Source organism: Podarcis filfolensis (assembly GCF_964270895.1).
Source record: "Podarcis filfolensis genome assembly, chromosome: 6".
Taxonomy (NCBI): Eukaryota; Metazoa; Chordata; class Lepidosauria; order Squamata; family Lacertidae; genus Podarcis; species Podarcis filfolensis.
Window position 1 is genome coordinate 24,399,758 of NC_139609.1, and position 25,392 is coordinate 24,425,149.

The 25,392-nt window shown below is 44.1% G+C and overlaps 1 protein-coding gene across 4 annotated transcripts in view; it reads right to left on the reverse strand.

Moving 5' to 3' along the window:
* BCAR3 (BCAR3 adaptor protein, NSP family member) overlaps positions 1–25,392 on the reverse strand; it is an 81,804-nt gene that overhangs the window by 5,362 nt on the left and 51,050 nt on the right. For all 4 annotated transcript variants that reach the window (XM_083620620.1, XM_083620621.1, XM_083620623.1 and 1 more), the window contains 5 exons: positions 15,338–15,481; positions 10,311–10,753; positions 9,212–9,312; positions 6,869–7,500; positions 1,441–1,556 (listed from right to left, as the gene is read on the reverse strand). In XM_083620620.1, coding sequence (XP_083476746.1) covers positions 1,441–1,556; positions 6,869–7,500; positions 9,212–9,312; positions 10,311–10,753; positions 15,338–15,481 — 1,436 coding nt within the window. The remainder of the gene's footprint in view (positions 1–1,440; positions 1,557–6,868; positions 7,501–9,211; positions 9,313–10,310; positions 10,754–15,337; positions 15,482–25,392) is intronic.

Sequence of the window (25,392 nt, forward strand, 5' to 3'; positions counted from 1 at the left end):
AATCAATCTGCCAGCTTTCATTGGCTTAATTAATGGTTTATTATAAATGTGGAGATGGCTCCCTCTTAGCTCATTTCTTTGTGCATGCAGCAAACCATGATCCCTGGGCTTAGATTTACATCCAAAATTGGAATTGTCATCTGTTCCGCTCAATCAAACCAAGATTGGCTTTACTCTATGGTTTGTTTGAAGCATGCCAATCCAGGAATCATGGTTTGTTAACTCTTGCTTGTACTGGGAAAGGAGTGCAGTGGGAGCCCTTTCCATGTTTACAATAAGCCATTATCTATGGTTAACCATGATGTGGGAACATAGCCATTGTTTCAGTATGAAAACTAGCCAATCATCAACCTAATTGGCAGCTTTTCAAAATCTTTGGGGCTATTTAAGCAAGCTCCAGCAGTGAGTTTGAGAACATTCAGAGTGAATTCTCTCAACGCCTAACGATCATTTTGACAATACTCTCATCGTAGCTACCCTCCCTTTCAAGGAAGAAGAAAGGGGAAGGGGAGACAGTAATGCCTGTGACCAGGCATGACAGGGCAACAAAAGAATGCCAGCCCAGTTGGAAGGGCCTGGGAGGAAAGAACTTGCCAGCCCCCATGCTGGCAGCAGAGGTGCCAAGACTGGCAAAGCAATTTGAAGATGTCTGTGACAAAAGCACGGGAGTGGGTCATCTCGTTGCTTGGCAAGAGGAGCAGGAGGAGCTATTTGCCAGTCAGACCATTGCGCGCAATGGGTCTCTCTCTGATCTGGAGCAGGAAACCATGGCAACCACATGGCTGGCTAAAAGCTCTGAACCACTGCATGCAACTTTTTGAAGAGGAGGGGCGGCCTGGTGGCTTTGAATGCAGACAAGGTATTAGTTTGTAGGCCTCAAAGGAGGCTTTCAGAGTCCTTGGAGAGATGTTTTGCACTTAAGATTCTGGGATTATCTGTGTTGGCGACATGTGGGAACATAAGGCATTTAGTTTTTCAGGTCATGCTACAGATCTTTATGGACTTTTTTCCTGCTTAAGAATATCTTCCACTAAAAAAATAATAATTCCCTTGATATCATGGTTTATTTACAAAAACCTGTTCACAGTTCATGATTAAATGCTTCCCAACCCAGCCCTGCAATGTTGGTGTCCAGAAGCCTTTAAAAATATAATATTATAATAATAGGTTCAAATTTTTCCTTGGATAGTCATTTTGTAAAAGGTGCTTAGCCTCTCAGCAGCCCACCAAAATCACACCCTATCACTGGGAATCTATTAGTATGTCATCCGTTAGGAATCTATGCCATAATAGATAAATAGTGGGAGGAAAGGCAGAACTGACAAATACTTTTTTTACAGAGAACAACAATGAATCCAACAATTTTCCTCGGCAGCCTGATATTTTCCGCAGAGCCTACAAGGGGAAGGAAACTTGTAAGGTAGCAATAACAGCGTTTACCTTTCAATTATGTCGAGGCGCAGTTGGTGTCCATACGGCAACGTAATAAGTTCCAGGCCTGAATTCACTCCCATGATTCTCCTCATCTCTTCGGAGACCTCCAGTATCCTAGCAACCTGTCAAGTGCAGCAAGAGTGCGTACGGAATGAGTCAGGGTGGAGACAAGGCAGCCTGAACATTAACCAACATTTATGCTGAAAACCCTCAGCAGTCCCAATTGCTCCTTGCTGCTTTACATGCCAGAGCAGCTACCATCCAAATGCTGCCAGCTTGCTCAAGCAATTCATAAAATGTAAAGCAGCTTCTCTCTCCAAGGGACACACGATTGTTCCGTTCAAACGCTTCATGGGGATCCAGTGTTGGTTATACAGAGCTCCTGCTAGAGTTGCCAACTTTCCAGCCTGCAACTGCAGCTGTGCTTTTAATAGCTGCTTTTATCAGATGGTGACGCTTGCCTCCACACTGTAAAAGGGTTCACCTGTTGATTTCTACACATGGGTACTTTTAAAGCGGCAAAACCTCCCCACCCCCAGTCAGCTGGCAAACCCCCAAGCTCCCCTTTCCTTGCCATTCCTCATACCACTGCAGCCCACCATGAACCTCAGGAGTTGTTCCCCATAGACAAAATTCCACTGAGGTTTCCTTCCATGGTCCTCGCTTGGGTGGAACTGCTACCGAGCTCACAGTTCCTTTCGCATCTTAACACTTAATTCTTTTTGCAACAAATTTTAGCATGTCAATAAGACTGTTTCTCTGGTTGAATTAGAAAAGCCAAGCAAATATAATCAACTTTATAGATTTCTACTGCATACAGTTTAAGCTATAGGTTTGTTTCAGCTGTGTTGGGAAACAATAATCAACAAAAATTGTCCATTTGAGCACAGCTTAATCCTAGCAGGCAGTCTCAGGACATGGTATAGAAAAGGCACACAAAATGGGGTGTTGTCAAACATCCCAAGGGCTGGCCTTGTTGAAGCTACAGAGGCACTACCAGAGAACCCTCTGTGTGAGATCCTAAGTTTCATCATGGAAGGTAGGTTACAAGCATAAGAAACAGTGGCATGGCCGTCTCATTTACCCTAACTGCAGGTGGAGAGGGAGGCAGAGAAAAAGCCCAAACAGAAAGGCAGCAATCTCTAGGCTTGCCAGTGGAAAGGTGAACCAATCAGGAGATCAATCTCTGTTTGTTAGGATTTGTTTTACCTCCCGCAAAGGAACACAGCACATTTGTTGCACTAATGACATGAAGCAAAGCAAATGCACCTCAAAAGGTGAATTTAAAGCGGTTTATTAAGGCCTGACGTGTTTTAAGTCAGACAGCTCTTCTTCAGGGCTAAACGAACCCCTAAGGAATTGGGTTTGGCTGCTGGCGGCTGTCTTGATTAAACTGTTGCCCACAAGTCAACCGCTTTGAAAAGCACTTGGGCCTTTCAATAAAATGCTTCAAATTCACCTCCTTCCTGCATTTTTGTAACCCTTCTGCTAATTGTTGCCAAGTCTCAAGAGACAATGGAGTGCGCCTCCAGGGGTAAAGTCAAACCACTAGAGAATCACAGTGCCTGCTGTGGCTGCAGAGACCTCTAACTCATAACTGCTGCGTTACCAGCACCAAAATGACCTCTCCAGGGCCTAACCCTGGGCAATGCATATGGAAGTCCTGGGCTGCCCAAAGAAGTCCTCCCTCTCAGCCTCGCTGATCTGGTCCAAAGGAAAGCAGAGCAATATGTTTTGGCACCAGCTTGACTGCAGGAGTTGCCAGAAGGAGGTGTACAAGGTGCCACCCAACCACCTGAGGGACTCCACTCTGGATTTGTTTAGGGTTTACTCCTTAGCCTTTTCTTCTCACAAAGAGGTCCCACAAGGCAGAGGGTTTCTGCTAATAGTAGCCATATTATACACAAATGCAAGCCGCGTCAGTTGGAGGTGACATGACCCTCGCTGCTAACAAAAGGGGCATGCCGGTGAAATACTGTGGTACCTCGGGTTACAGACGCTTCAGCTTACAGACTCCGCTAACCCAGAAATAGTACCTCGGGTTAAGAACTTTGCTTCAGGATGAGAACAGAAATCACGCGGCGATGGCAGCGGGAGGCCCCATTAGCTAAAGTGGTACCTCAGGTTAAGAACAGTTTCAGGTTAAGAATGGACCAGAACGAATTAAGTTCTGAACCCGAGGTACCACTGTAAAGAGGTGTATGCACAATTGTCTCTTCCTTGGTGACCACCATGTTACTGTGATTTGAAGTCACTTGTGCCTAACTGAGGTCCTGTGTGAGATTGTCTGGGTTAGCCATTCACCCCCTTCCCAAGATCATCACCAGGAGATGTGTTACAGCAGCAGGCCTGTGACAGCATTGCCAGCTTTATCACCAACAGATAAGACAAGAGAAGCATCTGGCACATTTTACAACATCCGCCAGAAATCTTTGATGAGTCATAATGGCCATCATATTTTACAGCATTGTCGAAGTATCCAGCATCATCCTCATGAGGGACCTCTAGCCCCTCTGGGCTGCAGGCAGGTGGCACTAAGTGTCATTAGTAATATTATACTCACTCACTCTAATAACGGGCCCCAAATGCTACTTGGCTTAACCAATCTCATCTGGAGACCCTCCTGTGACCGGGGCAAATGCAATGTCAGGAGACAGGCAATTCCACTAGTGCCCGGTTTAAACTGAACATAAATATAGATTAAGCTCTCAGAGTGGAGTGCTCTAAGTAATGAGGAGAGTGCCGGAAAGGTCCTCACCGTCCCTCTTGGTGCAATGGACTGCAGCTGATGCCAACTTGATTTACAGAATCCTCAAAGAAGCTGTTGATTCTAACAAGCCTGTAATAGCTTTAGGGGGAAGCATTCAAAGGAGTGTCACTGAACCGATGACAGCAAGAGGGGAGATAACGCTGTGAAGCTGTGTGTAGATAATGCCGTTTGACACCTGGGTGGTATCAAGCAGGGATTCGAAGTAATGGGTCATTCTCACAGAAAGTGAGCGGGGAAGATGTGCTGCAGCACAAAAGACTGCTTTTAATCCCCATCTCCCAAATAAAAACAAAGCTTATCCCATTAACTTAGGGTGTTTCCATATAGCAAGCTCACCAGCCAACAGTTGCCTCTAAACATGAAACAAAACCTAGAAGAGGTACTTGTGATCACAATAGCTTGAAGTGACCACTGCGGGTTTGTATACAGCTGTTGCCATGTCTTCTCACCCTGCCAGTACATTTGGATAAGCATTCGTCAGCGTGGCTCTTGCAGTATGCAACGTGATCCGCCCACAGAATCACAGAATTGTAGAGTTGAGAGAGATCCCAAGGATCATCTAGTTCAACCCCCTGCAATGCAGGGATAAAGCACCCATGACAGATGGCCATCCAACCTCTGCCTAAAAACCTCCTCCAAGGAAGGGAAGTCCAACATCTCCTGTTAGAATCTCCTTTCTTGTAACTTGAATCCATTGGTTCAGGCCATACCCTCCAGAGCAGGAGAAAGCAAGCCTGGTCCATCCTCCATGTGACAGCCCTTTAGATATTTGAAGATGGCTATCACATCTCATTTTAAAAAAAAAAATCTCCTAGACTCCCTGTGGCATTCCTAGTGGTATCTATCACAAGGAATCCTGTCCTCTGCAAAAACCTGCTGCTTAAATTGGCAAACGAGAGATCCTGCTCCCAAGTATACCCCAAACAACTGCCAGGAGGATCTAAATTCTTTGTTGCTACAAACACAGATAGCTTCACTTATTTCAAAGACAGCTCCGCTAGAGGGCAGAGTTAGCATGCCAGGAATCTTGGATCCAGCTGCTGTGGAGTCTATATAGTTATTAGCTACCTTGCTGGCTGGCTGCATCCTGGGACAGATACACGGGGAACAGAAAGTGATTTGGGCTTTTACCAAAACTCAGGTGAGATCAATACTCTACAATAAATGAGCATTCCTCTCTAGCTCTTGCAGCCTCTTCTGCCGCTACAATGCACAAAACTATTGCCTGGAGCTCTGCTGATTAGCACGACTGCTGTCTCCTGAGCCATTATGTCTTTCACAGAAACACAGCCACCTAGCCCAGCTCCTTCTCTCAAGACCAGAAATCCTTTAAGTTTCATCAGACAATATTGAGATTCCCACCACCTCACCCCAAGCAAACAATATGGTAGCGCTCCTCTTGTGCAGACTTGCAGTCAGTTACTTGCCCAGAAGGAAGAGTTTTTATATAGTGCATCCACTTCCCGACAGTCACAATTCCTCCTGGCAAGTAACGTGCCAGAAACCACTAGCCTTGATCTGTCCATATATGAATATATATGAATGCAGCCACAGTCAAATCATCAACAGCACCAACCAGCTGAGCTCAGAGGAGGCAGGTCTAAATTCAGCTCCCTTCTGCCCCTCTAATTGCTATGATTTGATTGAGGCTACGCTGTTCTGGCTGCTAAGTCGGACCTGGAGTCAAATGTGCTGCATTATGCTGTTCTGCATTGAGCGTGCAGAAGCAGACAAGCACCATGTATTTTGTGGTTCAAAAAATGCCTTTCACCAGAGATGAGTTGGTGCACAGGCTGCATGAATCCTCACCTGCCACACTATCCTGCTTGTGTTAGGGTCCGTGTTGGATTACTGCAATGCACGTGTTATGCGAGGCTGCTTTTGAACAGCATTTGAAAACTTGCCACTGGTCCGAAATGCGGCACCAAGCGGTGAAACCACCAACACAAAAATTTTAAAGAACATACTGTACACACGTAAAGCACAAGAGAACCCTGGGAACTGTAGTTTCCCCTCATAGAGCTATTACTTCCCAGCACCCTTATACTACAGTTCCCATGATTCTTTTTTTTTGGGGGGGGGAGACATGTGCACTGGATGTACTTTAAATGTATGGTACGAATTGGCTCCTTGTCATTAAGACTGATCCGCCACAACGAAATGCCCTTTTCCTAGGTTACTAGTTTAGACAAACTCCTGGTCTGATCTAAAATGGCTATTACTCTTGAAAGGACACTTCCCTTTAGCCTTATTTACTATATTGGCCAGAATATAAGACGTACCCGCAAATAAGCCGCACATTTAAAATTCAAGGCTTATTTGCGGGTGCGGCCCGCCTCCTGGCACTAACTCCCCAAGCCAGCGCTGGGAGAGGCTTGGGAGTGGTGGGTAGGCAGCAAGCCCTGCGCTCCAGGGCTGCTCTGTGGGGGGGGGGGAGCCGTGCAGCTTTGCCAGTAGCCTTCCCCCTTCCTTAGGTGGCTGGGGGAGGCTTGGGAGTGGCGGGCAGTCAGCGTGCTGCTTCCTGGGGCCGGGGGAGCTGCGTATTAAGGCCGCAAATAAAAGCTGCACTTTAACTTTTTACGGCCCAAATTTGGGGGGAAAGTGTGGCTTATATTTGGGCCAATACACTACTACTACTTTTTTTAAAAGAAACAGACAGTTTACCTTGCAGTCCATTTTAAGCATATGCAGAGCGATTCTCTTTGAACTGTTGTTTGTGAACAGCTCCTTCACCCTTTTCAGCATGGCTGTCTCCAAGGGCTTGTTTTCCGAGGGAAGGAGCTTGGACTCGAAATCGTTAGGCCTGAAACTGGAGAACATCTCAAGAACAGGCGCGACAAAGACGCTGCTCTCTTTGCACATCTCCGTCTGGGCCACGAGTCGGTCCGCAGCGCTCAGCAAAGAATCATTGTCGCCCAGGATCAAGTAGCTCCTTTTGGAATGCCTGGATGAATGTGTCCCATTCTCCCTCGTTGCCAGATGCTCTACAAAGCTGTCCTTCTGGCATAAAGGTTGCTTTGTCACCCCGCAGTCTGTGGGAAACGCTGCGTTCAATTCACAATACAGGGCCTCCGAACCGTGCAGTGGCCTCAGAAAGGGGACTTTGCTGGGCTTGGGCGGAGGCCTGGGGTACAGCTGGCTGTCAGAACCCCTGAGAGCATCGATGAGCTGCAACTCGGAGGCAGCTCTCCGAAACATCTGAGGGCTCAGTGCGGGCTCACTGCCTGTCCTGAACGCTGGCGACTTTGGACAAGGGCTGGTTTCAACTTCAGTTCCCTGAGATGGGTACCTTGAACCTGGAAGTTAAAAGGAGGAGGCAGCACAGGTTAGGAGGTATCAAATGGCAAGGGAGCAGCGCTTGTCAGGGAGACAGAGAAGGAACAAGACTTCCAAAATCTAGAGTCACATGCCTTGGCAAAAAATGGCAGGCTTTCCTTCCCATCCCAGTCATTGCACAGGTGATGGGTGAGCGAGGTGTTGAAAGGCCACAAGTGTGGCTGACCTCAGGATTCACTCACACAAAAGGGTATCACAAAGCAATCTACCCCTATCAGGTTTTCTCATACTGAAGTGGCCTTGTGAAAGTGTTCACTCAACAAATTACTGGCTGGTTTTTTGAAGGGTGGCACATGCAGGCAACATGCAGCCCCCAGGCCCATCTTGCCTCCTCTTCTGTGCACTGCAACGTACTCACATTCAAGATCCGGAGTCCCCTGAAGAGCACAGAGGGAGGGAGGGATGCACAAACCAGTCATTCTCTGTAATGTCCTGGAGCTGAACAGAGAGGCATACTAGGCTCCCTTGTGCCCTTACTAGAGGAGCTGAGCCAGAGTGGAAAGGCATGATTTTTGCACCCCTCTGGGCCTGTGCCCTTGGCAACTGGGCCAAACCCTAGGTACGCCCTTGTCTGGAGAGGCAGGAGGGTTCAGAGAGAAAGAAATAGGGTTCTGTCAAGCCAAGCAGGCCTTGCTCTTCAGGCAAGTGCTGCACTCTTGCACAAAGGCATCATTTCCATGCTGGATTTTTCATATCTGAACATAATGAATATGTCACCCGTGGAGCTAATTTTGTCAACTCATTATTTCCTTGGTTAAAGTGTTTGTTTGTTTTTCTATCCCACCCTTCATCTGAGGATTTCAGGGCAGTTAACACAAATACACATACCATAGTTACAAACCAAACAATATATTTTGGATGCCTTGCATTCTTCCCAATGCCACATACTTAAGATGCATAGTTTAGAGACAGTGAAGTGAAAAGCTCCACTAATATACAGGTTCCACCCCCCCCAAAAAAAATCAAAGATATACAGAGCAGCTGCACTGTCACATTATTCTGCAGTGAGTATGATAATGTTCCAGGCTGTACAGTCAGAAGTGGAAAATCTCCAGGGCTTGGAATAGGAACTGGTTTGTAACCGAATCTGATGGGTAAGAGCAGAAATGAGAGCTTGTGACTCACAAGAAATAGCCCCACATTTTGCACGGAAAGAACATTTTCCGAAAAGGGAACCTGAGTGCACTAGGAGTTATGACAGGAATGGATTTCAGAGCATAGCTCATGTAAAGCTAATTGTTTCCAGAATGCAGGAAAATACCTACAAAGACCTTTAAGGCACATGCAAATCCCGTCATTGTAGATGCAAAGCTCCAGGTGGCATGTGAGATTTTGCTGAGGGCAACTTTTGCTAGATGGAAAAAGCAGGTGGGCAGGAGGGGGGCAATGTCCCACACTCTCCAAAGTCTTATGAGGCAAGTCCAGCCAACACTTCCACCTCTTGTTTGGTTCTTCAAAATTGGGGGATAGAAGAGAAAGGCAGGGATTATGCAATGAATGGGTGGCATGTACTTTACACACACACAATGTGTTTGTTGTTTTCTTGTGCCCAGGCAATAAAAAGTGTACAATTCCCCAAGGACATGTTTAAAACAGAAGCTCAATGAACAGCAGCCCACCGCCACAACACCCTCTGTTCTGCTCCAAACACATAGCTCAGGTGACACATACTGATAGGCAAGTAACTTTCCGACTGGTGAGCCTTCAGGGGGAATCTCTTCTCCTGAACATGGTCCAAGCAGGCTGGATGGCTACCGCTTTTTTCTTTGTTTCTGTAAAGGGGAGGAACGTCACAGTGTTAATTCAAGTTAATTAATTTTTTTTAAGTTCTCCATTACGCCTCTGCACACAGACCATACACTTTGAGCCGTAGGCTGCACATCCCTGCTTGATCTCTTCATTGCCAGGCCGCCAGGCATCTGACTCTCTTGACTGATGATTCCAAAGCACAAAACCATGAAAAATTCTGTCCCCACCACCATGTCTATAGACATGGTATATGTCTATAGACATTCTCACTCTGAACCCAAGCCACCCTCACAGGATTGTTATGAGGATAAAATGGGGTGAACTTTGTGAGCAAAAGGAGTGATATTAATGAATGTGGATTTAGTTGATTTGCAATGCTACTTAAAAGCAGTGCTAGGAACAAGGATGTCTGGATCTCTAGAACCTTAAACAGCTGGAGGATGGGGGGAAACAGGGAGATAGACTTGTAGCAGCAGCACTGGGCGTGGGGGTGCCTAACCTTTCTCCCAGCAACAGAAATCACTGCCACAAAGCTACTAATAGGCTCATTCGGGTGGGGGGGGGGAGATAAAAACACAGGCACCAGCCTTTCCCCCAAAGCAGGGCTAATAGATGTTTTAAGAGCAAAGGGTTGATAGATTTTAAAAGAGAACCAGGCAGGGAGAAAAGGCTAAAGAGCCCTTCCCAAGTAGTAGTAGCATTTATTAAATTTGCATACCTGCCTATACCTGTAGATCTCAGGGCAGTTCACAACATAAAATTACAGTATTAAAAAGTATGGCTTCCCCCAGCCATTTCAGACAAACCTAAGCTGTTTTTAGGCTTTTTTTAAAAAAAGTCAAGAAACCCAATCATGGATCTTCCACACGGATTCATGAGTGCAGATGGGTTCCCCTTGGCAGACAGTCGCTCTTCAATATGGAGTGTGATGGGAAGGGGTAGAGCTTCCTTGATCATGTATACTCTCCTCTGAGTAGGGCGTCCATCTTAAACTCTCTCAGATGGCACAAGATAGTCGTACCTTAGAAGGTTTCCTCGGACTGAATTCTGCTCTCTGGCCTGGCGAGTGCACATATTAAGGCTCAATCTCTTTGGAGTTTCCACTTTTCCTTCCGGAATGCTGCCCTCCCTTTGCAGGGCTGGGGAAGTGCCATATTTTTCTTCCAGACACCTCAATGGGATAGTCCTGTTGATGGGCTGAAATATAATTGCCCCGCTCTGCTTTGAGATTGGCCGGCGGTTCCCCACATAGCACCGGACTAGGCCAGGGATGCTGTCGAAACTTTCGTCCTCAAATTGGTACTGAACACGGCAGTAGGCTTCGTTGAGCCTCAAGATGGTTTTGTTGATCTTGAAGTGCTGAGAGGTGTTTTTCCACTGACAGGTAAGGACAAAATTCCCAGGGCTTGAGAGAGAGTCCCTGATCAAGAAATCTCCATCTCTCTGAACAAGGCTTTCAGACACCTTTAAGAGAAAATCAGAATGAGATTAGCCACTATTGGACAAGTGTACCCTTACTTTCTTTTACTGAAAGCCTCAGCGTATATATATATATTTTAAGTTACAATGCTTCGTTGTAATCTATCACAAAAGTTGTTGCATTTGAATAAAATGGCAAAACATTTAAGATATATCCTAGAGCAGTGTTTCCCAAATGTGGGTCTCCAGCTGTTTTTGGACTACAATTCCCATCATCCCTGACCAATGTTCTTGCCAGCTAGGGATAATGGGAGTTGTAGTCCAAAAACAGCTGGAGACCCAAGTTTGGGAAACACTGTCCTAGAGTAACCATTCCCACAACCTGGTGTCCTCCAGGTGTTTCCAGATGTTCATCATCCCTGACAATTCACTCTGAGGCTGGTTGAGTTGTAGTCCAGCTATAGTTCTGGAATAGGACTACACCACTATTCAACATAGTCAGCTAAGCCACAGGCCCTTCTCCTTTTCTGAGGTTCACATACAATTTTTCCATCTCAGTGATACAGAAGACCTGGCACTCTGTCTTCTGGTATTGTGCTTAGGCTTCAGCGCCTGACAAAGATAGTTCAAACTGCCACTTTTAAATTTGGATCTTGCAAAAGACTAAGATCAGCTTTGCAGCCCAAATTCTGATTAGCCTAGGAATATAAGTAGAATCCATGGGATACCCTGTCATGATGAAGTTAAATTCCTACTCTTGTTTACATCTGGAAACAAGGCCATGGAATCCTTTGTAGCAAAACGAAGCTCTGGTAGGCACCTGGCACCCCAACATTAGGAAAGGGGTTCCTCATTCACAACTCTGAATTACTGGGCACACTGAGATCTGGACTGGAAGCCAAGACACCGCCATTCCTTCTTGCTAACACTGAGGGTATGGACACATTACAGGCTTAAAACACAGCTAGGTTTTTCCTTTTCTCAATTAGGATTGAAGAAATGGAGAAATGCATAAAACTGCGGTATTCCATAAGGAAAGACAGGATAGACATGGGTTGCGGGTAGCATCATGTGCACACTACTTCCTATACCAGTGGTGGTAGTGTACTGGATGCAGAGTAAACATGAGTGTGCTTGCAGCCTGAATAAGGATTGTGAATGGCTCTCTCAATAAGAACAGCTGAGTGCCATGTGGTCATGTACTGTACTCAACTGTGTACTGCTTAAGTAGTCAGAGAGTGTTTCATTAGCCTTGGCATCCCACTGATTCACTTTGTTTTCAGCTCAGATGAGGATACCTGCTGTGTTTTCAATCCACCTAACACAGCTAATTATGAAGGCCGTAGCCTGCATGAGCCCAAACCACAATAAACCAAAAACAGTTTAAGATTCCACACAACAAAACAAAGCCTTTTTTAAAGCTGCTACAAAACAAACACAAAATACGCTTCTGGAATTTTTACGGGCACACCAAACTGTAATTTGCAAAGGCAAAATAATAATAAAAATCATGATGTGATCAGAACACAAAGAGCTTTCAGTACCCCAAAGCTTAAAAGATGCAGAGCTGTGTGACTACACAATGCGGTCAAAGCCAACAGAGCTTACAGTGGCTCTCTCTTTCCAGCTAGTCTCCTATATTCCCAACATGCTGCATGTCAGGGACAAAATAGGTGTGACGTTAATTGTGTGAATATAAATTAATATACAATTATTTAAAAGAACCATAAACTGCTCAAGCAGCAGGAGGAACACTGGTATAGTGAAGGAAAGTTTGATCCTTTTTCCCTTTGTGTTGGTGCCCACTCCAAAACTGCTACTGGTGTGTGAAGAACTTTGCACTAAATACATCAATCTGTTCCTATCTTCAAAGATGGGATTATCTTCCTGGGATAAATTCCTGTTCCTACTAAAAGACATGGATAAGTATTCTGCATCCAGGACAGTGAGGTTTCCTGCTTGCATACTGCTTAAGTGCATTAATACTAAAATATTAATGGAAATGCTATTGATTACAACAGAGATGCTTGACTTCCTTGTGGCATCAATATTTGATATTTGAAATGTTTTTCCCCCTTGAAACAATTTCTGAAATCTTAATTGTACGTGCAAGATTTGTTTCTTTGCTATACAGTCGTAACTTGGAAGTCAAACGGAATCCGTTCCGGAAGTCCGTTTGACTTCCAAAATGCTCAAAAACCAAATCGCGGCTTCTGATTGGCTGCAGGAAGCTGCAGAAGCCCCGTTGGACGTTTGGTTTCCAAAAGAACGTTTGCAAACCAGAACAATCACTTTCGGGTTTGTGGCGTTCGGGACCCAAAACGTACAAGTTACAGGGCGTTCGACAACCAGGGTATGACTGTATAGCCCAGGGGTTGTCAACCTGGTCCCTACCGCTCACTAGTGGCCGTTTCAGGATTCTAGGTGGGTGGTAGGGGGTTCTACGGCACAAGCTGAATCCTCCTTCCCTCGAGCACTGGTGGGCGGTAAGGAAATTTACCATCAAGAAAGATGCATTAGTGGGCGGTAGCTATAAAAAGGTTGACTACCCCTGACATAGCCAAACCAGCACAATAGCAAGTGGCTGTGTCAGAATAAATGCATTCTGAATCTGAGTGAGTCCTGCTGTTGCTTGTCCCCAGCTGAGGGCAAAACTAGACATAATGGCCAAAAGCACCAACTGTAGCAGGCTGCATTTCACCACCTTCTCAAAATGGCTTGCTGGAACAGGGCCTTCTCGGTAGTGGTGCCTGCCCTGTGGAACATCCTCTCATCAGATGTCAAGGAGATATACAGCTTTTAGAAGATATCTGAAGACAGCCCTGTATAGGGAAGTTTTTAAATGTTTGATGTCTCACTACGTTTCTATATTTTGTTGGAAGCTGTCCAGTCAGATGTGTGGGATACAAATAATAAAATTATTATTATTATTATTATTATTATTATTATTATTATTAATTATTCCTAATCTTACAATCACATAAATGCAGCTTCCTCCGCACCCACAAATTAATTCTGATACTCCCTCTTTTTCCAATTACAAATTTTTTAAAAAGAGAGAGAGATAGTTAGAATGGTAACTACGGTAATGACCAGGTTTTCATCCCATGAAAAAATGTGCAAATGATGGCATTTTGTATGTATTTTACTATGGTGGGATTTTTTTCTGGTAAGCACAACTTTGGAAAACTCGCAAATACAATTGGATTCACTCTGTTTTCTCTAAATTGTGCCCATTGTCATAAAGTATCCTCCACACAACCAAAACCGTAGCTGGGCTCAGCTACCATCAAGGTAGAACTTTTTATTTAAATTGGCCCTAAAAGTGACCTCATCAACGCCTTTCTTCAGTGGGTTCAATATACTGGCTTTCTTTACCGTTATCTGGCACAATTACTCATAACTCTAATTTTTTTAAGGCTCTCGTCTTTTTCATCAGACAAGCTTTAGCCAATAAGCATGTACATCACATGGCCACCAGATTCTGCTATCTCTGAATGGTTTCCAGGGCTGATATCCACAGGGAGGCTCATAACTCCAGAGGTCTGCACTTTGATGACTAGCTCATACTGTTTCAGTTGCATTAGATTAAAATAATAATGTCTGCTTTCAGACAGATGTGGAGACGCATGTAAATATGGTGAAAACAAAGAAAAAGCAATGTGTTGCTTAATGCTTTAAAACGGCCTCCCATGTCCTGATTCCAAACTCATCATCATTATAACATCATTCAGTTTCCAGCAAGGATCAAGCGATTTCTGTAGCTAGAGCATATATTATGTGCTCAAAATCTTGCTAATCAGAAAACCCGATTCCTGCAATCAGGGATAAATGAAATAAATTAGAAATATCTGGCTGATTTTTACATAAATTTAGTCACGTTTTCCAGTAACATCGATCCCTTTTCTCCAGGATAGGACTGACAGGGAATAAGAAAGGAACAGCAAAAATATTGAAACTGTGAGAGTGCTGCTTGTTGTTTTTTATAGTAAAGATTCTCAGAATAGATTGGAGTGTCAATTTCTGTGCCAGAAAGGAGACTTAGCGGTTGTGTGGCCAACTCTCTCATAGCTATATTCCCAGCTATGCTTAAGGCGTTGCCTGGGAGTGCATTTTAGAACTGAACCTCTGGTGATATAATTGGGTTCAAAAACTAACTAAATGACAGTTCCTGCAAGTCTCTTTAAGACAATCTTTATATTAAATAAACAAGCTGAGGGATAATTACAGGGAGAGTAAAATTGGGGTCTTGCAGGTTTCCTCCGTATCATTTGCGACCGCTCTAAGTGGGTAGCAGGCGTGACTGAACTGGATCTAGGCTCAGAGTCAGGACAAGGATAGGTTTCTGCACTTCCCTCTATATATCCAATTCCTCTTCCCATAATAACATCCTCAGGTTTTCACTTTTCCTTTCCCTGCTCCATAAATGCTGGATTTGAATTATTGAGCACAAGCGCGTTCATAATAAATTTGAACCGATTTGCAAAAAAAAACCACAACACAGGTGATTGTGAAAGACTTGAGATAGAATTGTGGAGTACCTGGATTTAGCAAGCAAGCAAGAAAGAACAGGAAAAGAAAACTAGCTGGCAGAATCACCCAACTGAGATAGACCGAAAAGGGACACACCTGTCGTGGAATACGTCCATGATACCAGGCATGGCTGCGCAGATCTTCACTGCTCAACTGGAGCTCCTCTTCCAGCTCTTTCTTGAGTTTTTCTGGGGAACTCTCCATACCCAGCCTGTCCATAACATGCTTTTCCTTGGAAAACTGCAAGAGGGAAAGAGAAAGGAGACTTGATCACCCCAGGCCTGACGGAACGCCTTATCTTGCTCAAAACTTTCATTCTGCCCCATGTGCCATGAGACTCGCAACAAGCCAATGAAATCCGCACGCCACGTTTTACGAGCCTTTGATCCCTAAGCAGTATTTGTGGAAGCTCCTGCCAGGTGAGAAGCTAGGTAATGATTACATGCTGCAAGGTGATATTGTAAAATGTCCCACCTGGATGCTTGCGATAATAACTGGCGTGCCTGCTGAGTCATTTCTGTACCTTTGCAATAATAACGCTTTATGGAGAAAGGAATAAAAAGAAGATTCTAATTTGGGAGAGCCATAATTGCTCAGTCATCAGCCATGTGCTTTGCATGCAAGAGGTCCCCCAGGTTCAATCCCTGGCATCTCTACAGGAGGGCTGGAAAAGAGTTCCTGTCTGAAACCACTGGAGAGCTGATGTCTGTCATTGGACAATACCAGTTCAGTATAAGGCAGCTCCAGCACAAAATTCCATGTTTTACACAAGTTACACATTATTGCTAAACGATTATTGCCAAAAAAGAAGAAAAAGGTGTATCAAAAATTGATTCATATGACCCTGCAAAGTACACCATAATCACATTGTTTTCCTTTGTGACACCTCCTGCAATACCTTCAGCAACAATTTAGCTCTCTCCCCCCTAATCACTTACGGCTGGTTCGGACCCAATCAGCGTATAAAATAATAAATGGGCTTGGGTATATTTCTGTTACAAAGCTTAAAGTCATATATAGCACAGGGTGTTTGTGTTTTGGCTTATTTGTGGATGATCCTTATCACTTTTACTTCCTGTGAAACTGAGCCTTGTCAATTTCACTTTCCCACTTTGGACTGCAGAAGTCAAACAGATAAAGCTCAAATTTCCAGCAAAGGAAACTGCCTTATACCCAGGCATACTACTTGTGTGTCTACCCCAGAACTGTCTACCTTGACTCTAGAGTCTTGGGCTTATGTCTTTTCCAATTTCTTTATCTGGCAATTCCAGAGACTGAATCCAGGAATTGTACAAATAACACACTCTACATTACTGAAGGTAAATAGGTACCACTGAGGCGGGAAGGTAAAAGTGCTTCCATGTGCTCTGGTTTCCTTCATGGTGTTCCATTGCGCCAGAAGATTAAAAGCAAGATGAGTGCCACACCCCATAGTCAATTTGACTGGACTTAACTGTCCAGGGGTTCTTTACCTTTTCCTTTACCTACACTACTGAGCTATGGTACATCCCTAGAGCTCACTCCAAAGTGCCCCCTTTTTAAAAAGGTGGGAACAAATAGAAGCCAGAGGGGGTTACAGTTCTCTCTCTCTCCCCTCCACAATAATGCAGCCCCCTATCACCTATATCCTGTCCTAAGTGTAGCAGTGTTCAATATTAGGGATTATTAGGAAAGAAAACACATTTGGCTTATTGTATACATTTCTAGTCATAACATATTTTTTAAAAAAACAGTGCAGAGCAAATGGCATCCCAACGCTACCGTGTTTAGGGATTTTATTTTATTTTTAATTAAAAAAAAAAAACTACAGAGATACAGGATACAGTGGTACCTCCGGTTGCGGACAGGATCCGTTCCAGAAGTCCAGTCAGATCCCAAGGTTTCCACAACCTGAGGATCGCTTCTGCGCATGCGTGCACGGCGAAACCCGGTAAAATACCTCCGGGTTTGCCGCGCACACATCCTGAAGTTTACGTAACCAGAGGGTTACGTAAACGGAGGTACGACTGTACAGATATATAAAACTATTTGTGGTGTGGGCACAAATATGTTTCTCCCCCTCTCTGGGGGGTCATCCAATGAAAATGATTGGCAGAATATTCAGAATGGACTCAAGAACACACACAGACAACCCATAATTCACTTACAAAATTTGTTGCCACAAAGAAAATATGTCCCTGAGCCACAGTTGTTGGGACAACACTGGGAGATGTGCTGAAAGCGGAGCAATCACACAATGCCAGTTCATTCAGTACACAACTTAGATGAGACTGTTCTCATTCACATTCTCAACACACCACCCTCACTGTGTCAAGTAACGCGCGCTCTCTCTCTCTCTCTCTCTCTCTCTCTCTCTCTCTCTCTCTCTCTCTCATCATCATCTTCCCTTTCGACAGGGCTCTGGCTGAAATATCCCCACAATTCTTCTTGGCATGATGTCAGCGACCTGTCCAATGAGAGATTCTTGTCTCTGGCACTCTGATTAAGGATCAGCTGCTTTGTTCTTCACGAACACAGAATTAGGAGACGCAGGGTTAAATTAAAAGATGTGGGAGCTGAGCTTAATCCCTCATCTTTGTTCTCTCCCCTCCAGTCTATGCCTGCTCCCTTAGTTCAAACAGACAGCTCACAAGGCTTCAAGCAGCATTTTAATTAAGCCCAGCTGGCTCTCTTGCTGCTATTATTGCAGATTTTGTTTCAAAAATAAGGTATCCGTTACAATGATTTGTCCCCTACTCAGACATATTTGCTTTCTTTTCAATCTGGACTGTTTACATTTTGCTTTGTAGGCTGTGACCTGGTCCCAAAACACAACACAACCAAAAACTGAAGAAACAGAAAGCTCTCTCATCAAATCAGTGACTGATGCAAGAAACTGGTCCTGTGTTTCCCAAGACTCTGCTAGTCACACACAGTAAATAATAGTAAATTCCTGGGCACGCTACAGCATTATTATCACATGGTCTGATCCCTAAAGCCATTTGCACAAGCAACACTTAAAAATAATGTTTTTAATGGCCATCAATTTAACAAAAAGGCCATGTGCACTCACTCCCCTCCTCCCGCCTGGTCCTCTTTTCTAAAAAGAAAAAGAAAATATTGCCTGTCTCTAGCCTTAAAAGGTACTTTCACAGTGTCTATCACTTGTCTATACACACACACACACACACACACACACACACACACACCTATATCTGTATCTATAAATCTGGGTATCTGCAGCAGCTTGCTGGTTGCTAAATAAATCCTTGCTTGCTCCTTCCAAAAACAGCAGCACGAATAAAGGGATGCAGAGTTGGAGACCCCATTGACTGTAGAGCGTTACCATGCAACAACAACAGCAGAAACATTCCCCTCACAAATGGCTGTGCATTTCTTCTTAGTAACTTGGATGAACCCCAAGGCCTCAAAGTGATGTGACTGCATCTCTGCAGTACTTGAGAAAGACCAAAGGAGGCAAGTTCTCATCCTCCAATCTAGGTTTTACTATGAATGATCTGATCTTGAGAGTTCATCCTCCATTGTATGCACTGTAGGAGGCATTTGCTACAGACTTCCTCGTTGTGCTGCTCCCTTGTGCAGCTAGTCTATTAAACTACCGGCAATTGGCCATACCATTAAGAGAGCATTGTTCGAAGTGGAACATTGCCAAGAAGAAAGACTGTTGTTCTTAGCTGACCTTTTTAATGCGATGGGAGCCAAGGCTGGCTCTATTGTTGATTTTCCTCTTGTGTTTCACGCCTTCAAAGAGCAATGCTTTAAAGTCAGGCGTCAGGGAGAGCATCACCAAATGATAGCCGTTTATATCCATGTATGATGCAGGTTAGGACCCCACCAGAATTTAGAAATACTATTTCACATCACTGGATATTTATTTCTACCAAGTTAACTTTGACCTGAACTCCCCAAAAAGGGGTACATCACTGCCAGTTTTTGTATGAGTAGATTGCAGTCTCTTGGAAGTTGGCCGTCCCTGACTTAAGTCATAGTGCCATCATGGCTGCAGGAATAAAATGGGTCTTCCTTTTACTGACCTGATGGTAAACACATTTATTTGCACCATTTTGTTGTAAAAAAGGATTAGTGTTTCTCTCTACATGGTAAGAATGTACTGCCTCATCACAATCCTGGATTTGCATGAAGTCAGGACAGTAAAAAGGAGCACAAGAGAAGGCTGGTGTCACAAGAGCAGTTGCCATGTAATAGGAACAAGAGAGAAGGGACACTGAAATGGGGTAAGTGATGGTTCAAAACAACAGCAGAAGTTTGAGTAAAGCAGAGATGGAAAGGACTGGGAGGAAAATGGAGACGACGGCCACACGGATGTTACTAGCCCGGAGATAGAAAGACGACAAAGTCCCTACCAGAGAAGAATGGCAAACTGGGGAGGCCTGGCCAGATGGGTGGTGTATAAGTAATATAATAATAATAATAATAATAATAATAATAATAATAATAATAATAATAATACTATGCCAAAATGGCAAAACTGACCGGAAAGCTCAGGAACCAAAAATACCCAAACTTTTATAAAGAATGGGAAAAATTTATAACTTATCTGGGAGACCACTGTAAGCAGATGAAAACATTAGCAGGATTACAACAACACTTGTAATGTTGCAAATATTATGGACAAAATGGAGTGACATAAAATATGGATTACTGAATAATATGCAGTTGAATGGGTTGACAATAGGACCCATGGAGGGGAACGTGGGAAGTCCAGAGATTCGGATGAATCTCTAAATATGGATATGCATTTTGTATTGTTATAATTTTATACTTGTAAAACCAAATAAAAATTATCAGTAAAAAAAAAAGGGACAGAGGAAAATGGTGGGTAAGTGCTATGGAATATTTGAGTGCTTTGCATCCTTCTCTCACACATAAGGCAGCCGAGGAACGGAAGCAGGAGAAGCTTGGGTAAAGTGAGAAGGGAAAGACACTGAAAGGGAGAAAAGTGGCTGTTTTGAACAAGGCAGAAGGTTGAGTAAAGCAGGGGTGGAGAGGCACTGAGAGGAAAGTGGCAGCTGTAAAAAACAGCAGAGGTTTGAGTAAAGCTGAAAGTTCACATCATATTGAGCTGATAATGTTTTTTCTTCTCCAACATTCACATTATAATCTGTGGTGCAGAGACAATAAAGCTGAAGGTACAATTCTCAACAGTTCCCTTCTTTTCCTCTGTCCCCTCCCTTTTCAGTCTTGTGTAAATCATGCCCATATTACACATTACTGTACATTACATTACATGCATTCACATTACATTGCGTGTACAAGTTTTACCCTCAAGAAAGGAATCAGCCAGGTAAGCAATTGAATCAGCCTTGAACCAGCAACTGACCCTGCTCTAAATGTCAGAGCTCAGCCTTGGAACATCTGAAATGATGGGAAACTGCTCCTGTACAAGGTAGCTTAAACCCAGGCACCTCTCGCTTTTTAAATAAAATACTCCAATCTCATAACACTCCAATCACGTAACAAATACTCCAATCTCACAACAAGTTTCTTCACCCCACCCCCAAATTATGAATTCGGCCTCCCAGATTTAGAAAGTCTCCTGATTGCCACTATTTTTCAGGAGGGCTTCATACAGATACCAAAACATGAACAAAGGGTTGCACAATTTAAGTGCATTAAAGCACTCCAGTGGCCTACCACAACAAATCCACTTAAAAAAACAAGCAACCCAGCCAGATGTGAAGGGTATAAATGATGATGGTGGTGGTGGTGGTGGTGGTGGTGAAAGTGTTATGAAAGTGACAAGGAAATGCACTGTGGGGTGTGTGGATGATTAATGGGAACCCGTTTAAATGCCCTGTAAGCAAATCAGGACAAATGCAGAATGAACGGCCACTGGTGTATGATCACCCTGTAAACAAAACAGAAGAAATGCTCAATAAAGACCAGCCATTGTACAACCAGTGTGTAAGCTTTATGCAAGCAAATCAGGAATAAACAGGAATAAACAGGTCATCTGGAGGAACCCTTCACTGAAAATAATCTCATTTTATTTTGTGTTTGTTTTTTCTCACAACAACAACAACAACAAAGCCCCTGGTGAAATAAAAGAAAACAAGACAGTGACTTCAATTTTTTTTGTACATAATCTCTAGTTTCTCTCTCCTCATTAGGGAAATGCATTAGCAATCTTCTCCATCTCTTTCGTAAAGTATTATCTAGCGTACCTAAAAAATTAGTGTGGCTTCCTGCTCTCTATAATTAAAAAAAAAGGAAACCTGAAACCCTGATGAGATTTTGAGTAAGCTGTTTGCGCAACATTTTGATGTCCTCTGCCTTCCTAGTAGGCTATCAGCCTTTCCTGCTGCTATGCATAGAGCCCTGCCAGGATACACTGAAATTAACCCCAGGAGCTGCCATTCAAGGGCTTCTCACTTATGACAGGAAAGACCTCCGTGAGCAGATTTCACATTTATGATGAGACAGAATGCAGCATATTTAGAATACTCCGAATCTTCCTAAACTACAGATCCTACAGATGCCCACTTAGGAACGGCTTGCAGTAAAAAGTAGCAAAATGCACAAGGCAAGTAGGCCAAGGAGCCTATTATAATTTAAATAGCAAAATACAAGAAGAAACTGAGCATACTATAAGGTTGTAGGGGCTGCCCTAAAAGCTGCTCCAGAAGCTGAAGCATGAGCCTATTGTGCTCATCTTATCGTGCTCTTAAAGCAGTTGTATTGGCTGTTAGTAAACTAACACACATGGTTTCAGTCTTGTCCTATAAAGTCCTAAACAACCTGAGACCAGAATATCTGAAAGAGTATCTTCTCCTTTACTGCCTCCCATGATTGATACAATCAGCTGATAAGGCTCTCCTGTACTGCCGTCTGTGGAAGTGTGATTGACATCAACCAAGCAGAAGGGCCTTTTCTGTGGTGGCTCCCTTGTTGAGGAAACATCTCCCCTCAGAGCTTAAGCAACTGCCCACAATGATGATGTTTATGCACCTTCTAAACACACCTTCGTCCTCCCAAGCATTTGTTGTTGCTTCACTCTAGCAAGTCACCATACTTTTAAACTCTTCCCTGAGTTCTAAGGGTTTTTTAGCTGTTGTTATTTTAGTGTTAGATATGTATTTTAAAACTGATGTACACTACCTCATGATTAATGTGTGAGGCGGTACAGAAATGTTTTCATAAATAAGCAGCAAAAAAAACCCCAACCCCAAATAAGGGTAGTCCAAATGACAGCTTATGCCCACAAGAGACACAAACAGCAACCTGCTTACTACAGGTCATTCCCCTTTGTACCATAACTGCTGCACTGTCTCTGCACAGACAAGAATATAAAATGATGTCATATAATTATGAATATTCATTTGGAATCTACCCTGACTGTTGTGCTGCCAACTTCTAAGAGAGATGGGAAAGAATTTGTGGTAGAGGCTCATGAGATCAAGATCAAGACCTTAGAGGATTAAAGACAAAGCTTTGGGAGGGTAAAGGGGTGGAGCTCACAGTACAAACATGATGCTCATCTAAGGCAGAGGGCAGCCAATGTGGCACCTTCCAGGAGTTACTGGATTATAGCTCCAAACATCCCTGACCACTAGCGAACAGGCATGGGCTGATGAGAGTTGTAGGCCACAACACCTGAAAGGCATGTTGGGTATCGCTCATCTGAGGTGCATGGCTATTCCATATGCTTTCAAAGTCCCCTGCTACCATGCAATAGGTAAAGGTAAAGGTACCCCTGCCAGTACGGGCCAGTCGTATCCGACTCTAGGGTTGTGCGCCCATCTCACTTAAGAGGCCGGGGGCCAGCGCTGTCCGGAGACACTTCCGGGTCACGTGGCCAGCGTGACGAAGCTGCTCTGGCGAGCCAGCACCAGCGCAGCACACGGAAACGCCGTTTACCTTCCTGCTATAAAGCGGTGACCTATTTATCTACTTGCACTTAAGGGTGCTTTCGAACTGCTAGGTGGGCAGGAGCTGGGACCGAAAGACGGGAGCTCACCCCGCCGCGGGGATTCGAACCGCCGACCATACGATCGGCAAGTCCTAGGTACTGAGGTTTTACCCACAGCGCCACCCGCGCCACCATGCAATAGGGCCTAGCAATATGATTCTATGATTCTAATATTGGTTGGGCATGTAGAAAATAAAAAGCTATCCCTTGCAATCTTATTGGACTACAGTGGTACCTTGGGTTAAGTACTTAATTCGTTCCGGAGGTCCGTACTTAACCTGAAACTGTTCTTAACCTGAAGCACCACTTTAGCTAATGGGGCCTCCTGCTGCTGCCACACCACCGGAGCACAATTTCTGTTCTCATCCTGAAGCAAAGTTCTTAACCTGAAGCACTATTTCTGGGTTAGCGGAGTCTGTAACCTGAAGCATATGTAACCTGAAGTGAATGTAACCCGAGGTACCACCGTATTACATTTCCTCAGCTTATACTTCCAAGGAGGAAAAGACCTGCAGGGCAGGGATCAGGTCTTCTAGGGCTCACAACCAGTAATAATATACAAAACTATCTAAGCTCCACAGCATCCATCAAGCTTCACAACTATATTCTTAGCGTGCTTCTATTTAAACCAATTACTGGCTCTGGTCAGAGCTAAGATCCTGCCTTACAATCTTGTCAGCACAGATCTAGCTGAGATTCCTGCATTGCAGGGGGTTGGACTAGATGACCCTTGGGTCCCTTCCAACTCGTATGATTCTGTTATCCATTTCAACTTATATCCTCAGAGAGCAAAAGTTAAGTTGCCATCTCTGGCCCTCTTTTTCTATGCTTACAAATGCTTTAAAATAGAACTTTATTGAACATGAAGCAGCAGAGATCTCAAAAGTTCTGCAGCGCATAACCAGCCTATTTTGAAGAGCTGGGAGCCTCTCAAATAGAATCTTATTTCTGAACAGGGCCAGATGGATTTCTATATAAAAATAATGCCCCGTCCCCCCTCCATCCTGTTTCCCCAGAGGACATGTGGATTGGGTCAATGGAATGTTACCATGACAACATGCTGCATGATTTTAGGTATTAGCCCATTGTGCCTAGATAAACAACGTAGTCAAGAACTGTAGCTCTAATTCTACTTTGATAATGAACACTAAGCCTCAAAATTCACATGGAAGTTTTTATACCAGCCGGGCTAAAATAATGGCTTTTACAACCTTAATCATGACCTTAAAACCCCTTCTTAAGCGGCGTGTTTGAACCAGCAGTTTTCTTTCCATTTGCTCTTACATCACTCCGCAGTAAATTCCTAAGTTGCTCTTCTGCGAATTGCAGTCTACTCCACAAAGAGAAGCCTAGGGGACTCCTTGTGAGTAAATGCCTTCCAAGACAGGTTGACATACTGGCATTAACAGCTGCATGCACAGCAAAAACTCAACATGTTTTCCTCAACATCAAAATATAGTAGCTTGCATGGGCATAGCCAGGATTTTTGTTGGGAAGGGCAGGCCTTTGGGGGGGGGCAGAACCTCAGTTAGCTATGTATTTGGATTGATTATGATTGATTTAGGGGGGGCAGCTGATAGCAGGGGCAGCAAACAGTGGTGAGATAATAATGTGCTGGGTGGTTTGCCCTGCACCCCCTAAACTAGCCAGCTGCACTGAGGTGGTCTAAGATTCTGCCCCATTACCAGTGTTGAAGTAAAATTCTGTTTCCAGTCTGGTCACCTTCTGTACCTTGGAACAGAAGAGGGACACTATCTTGCCATTTGCCTCAGGCAGCAAAATGTATTGGGTCATGAAATACTCCCTGCCACCCTGCTTGCCCTATCACCATTCCCCAGTCAGGGGCCCAGGTAAACCCCGCCCCACATCACAAAACGCAGTGTACACACACCATTTGAATGGCAATGGCCATCAACTTTGTGGAGGCCTGGCCCCCTCAAAATATTTTATGGGGCACGGGCAAAGGGCCCTTGATTCCCTAGGAGTTGGCTCCTATATCCCCCAATGCAAGTCTGTACCCAGACTAAACGATGCTGAATCATAACCAGGATTTCCCTCATAACCAGAGTTTGAAACCAGGATTTGAAGATAGTTATGTAAACCCTGGTCATAATGAATCGATCACATAATGAATAGATCACAAACAATTAAAACCACAATAGGAGGGCAAAATTCATAAAAGGCATATATGAATCTATGGCATGTTTCTGACCTCCTAACT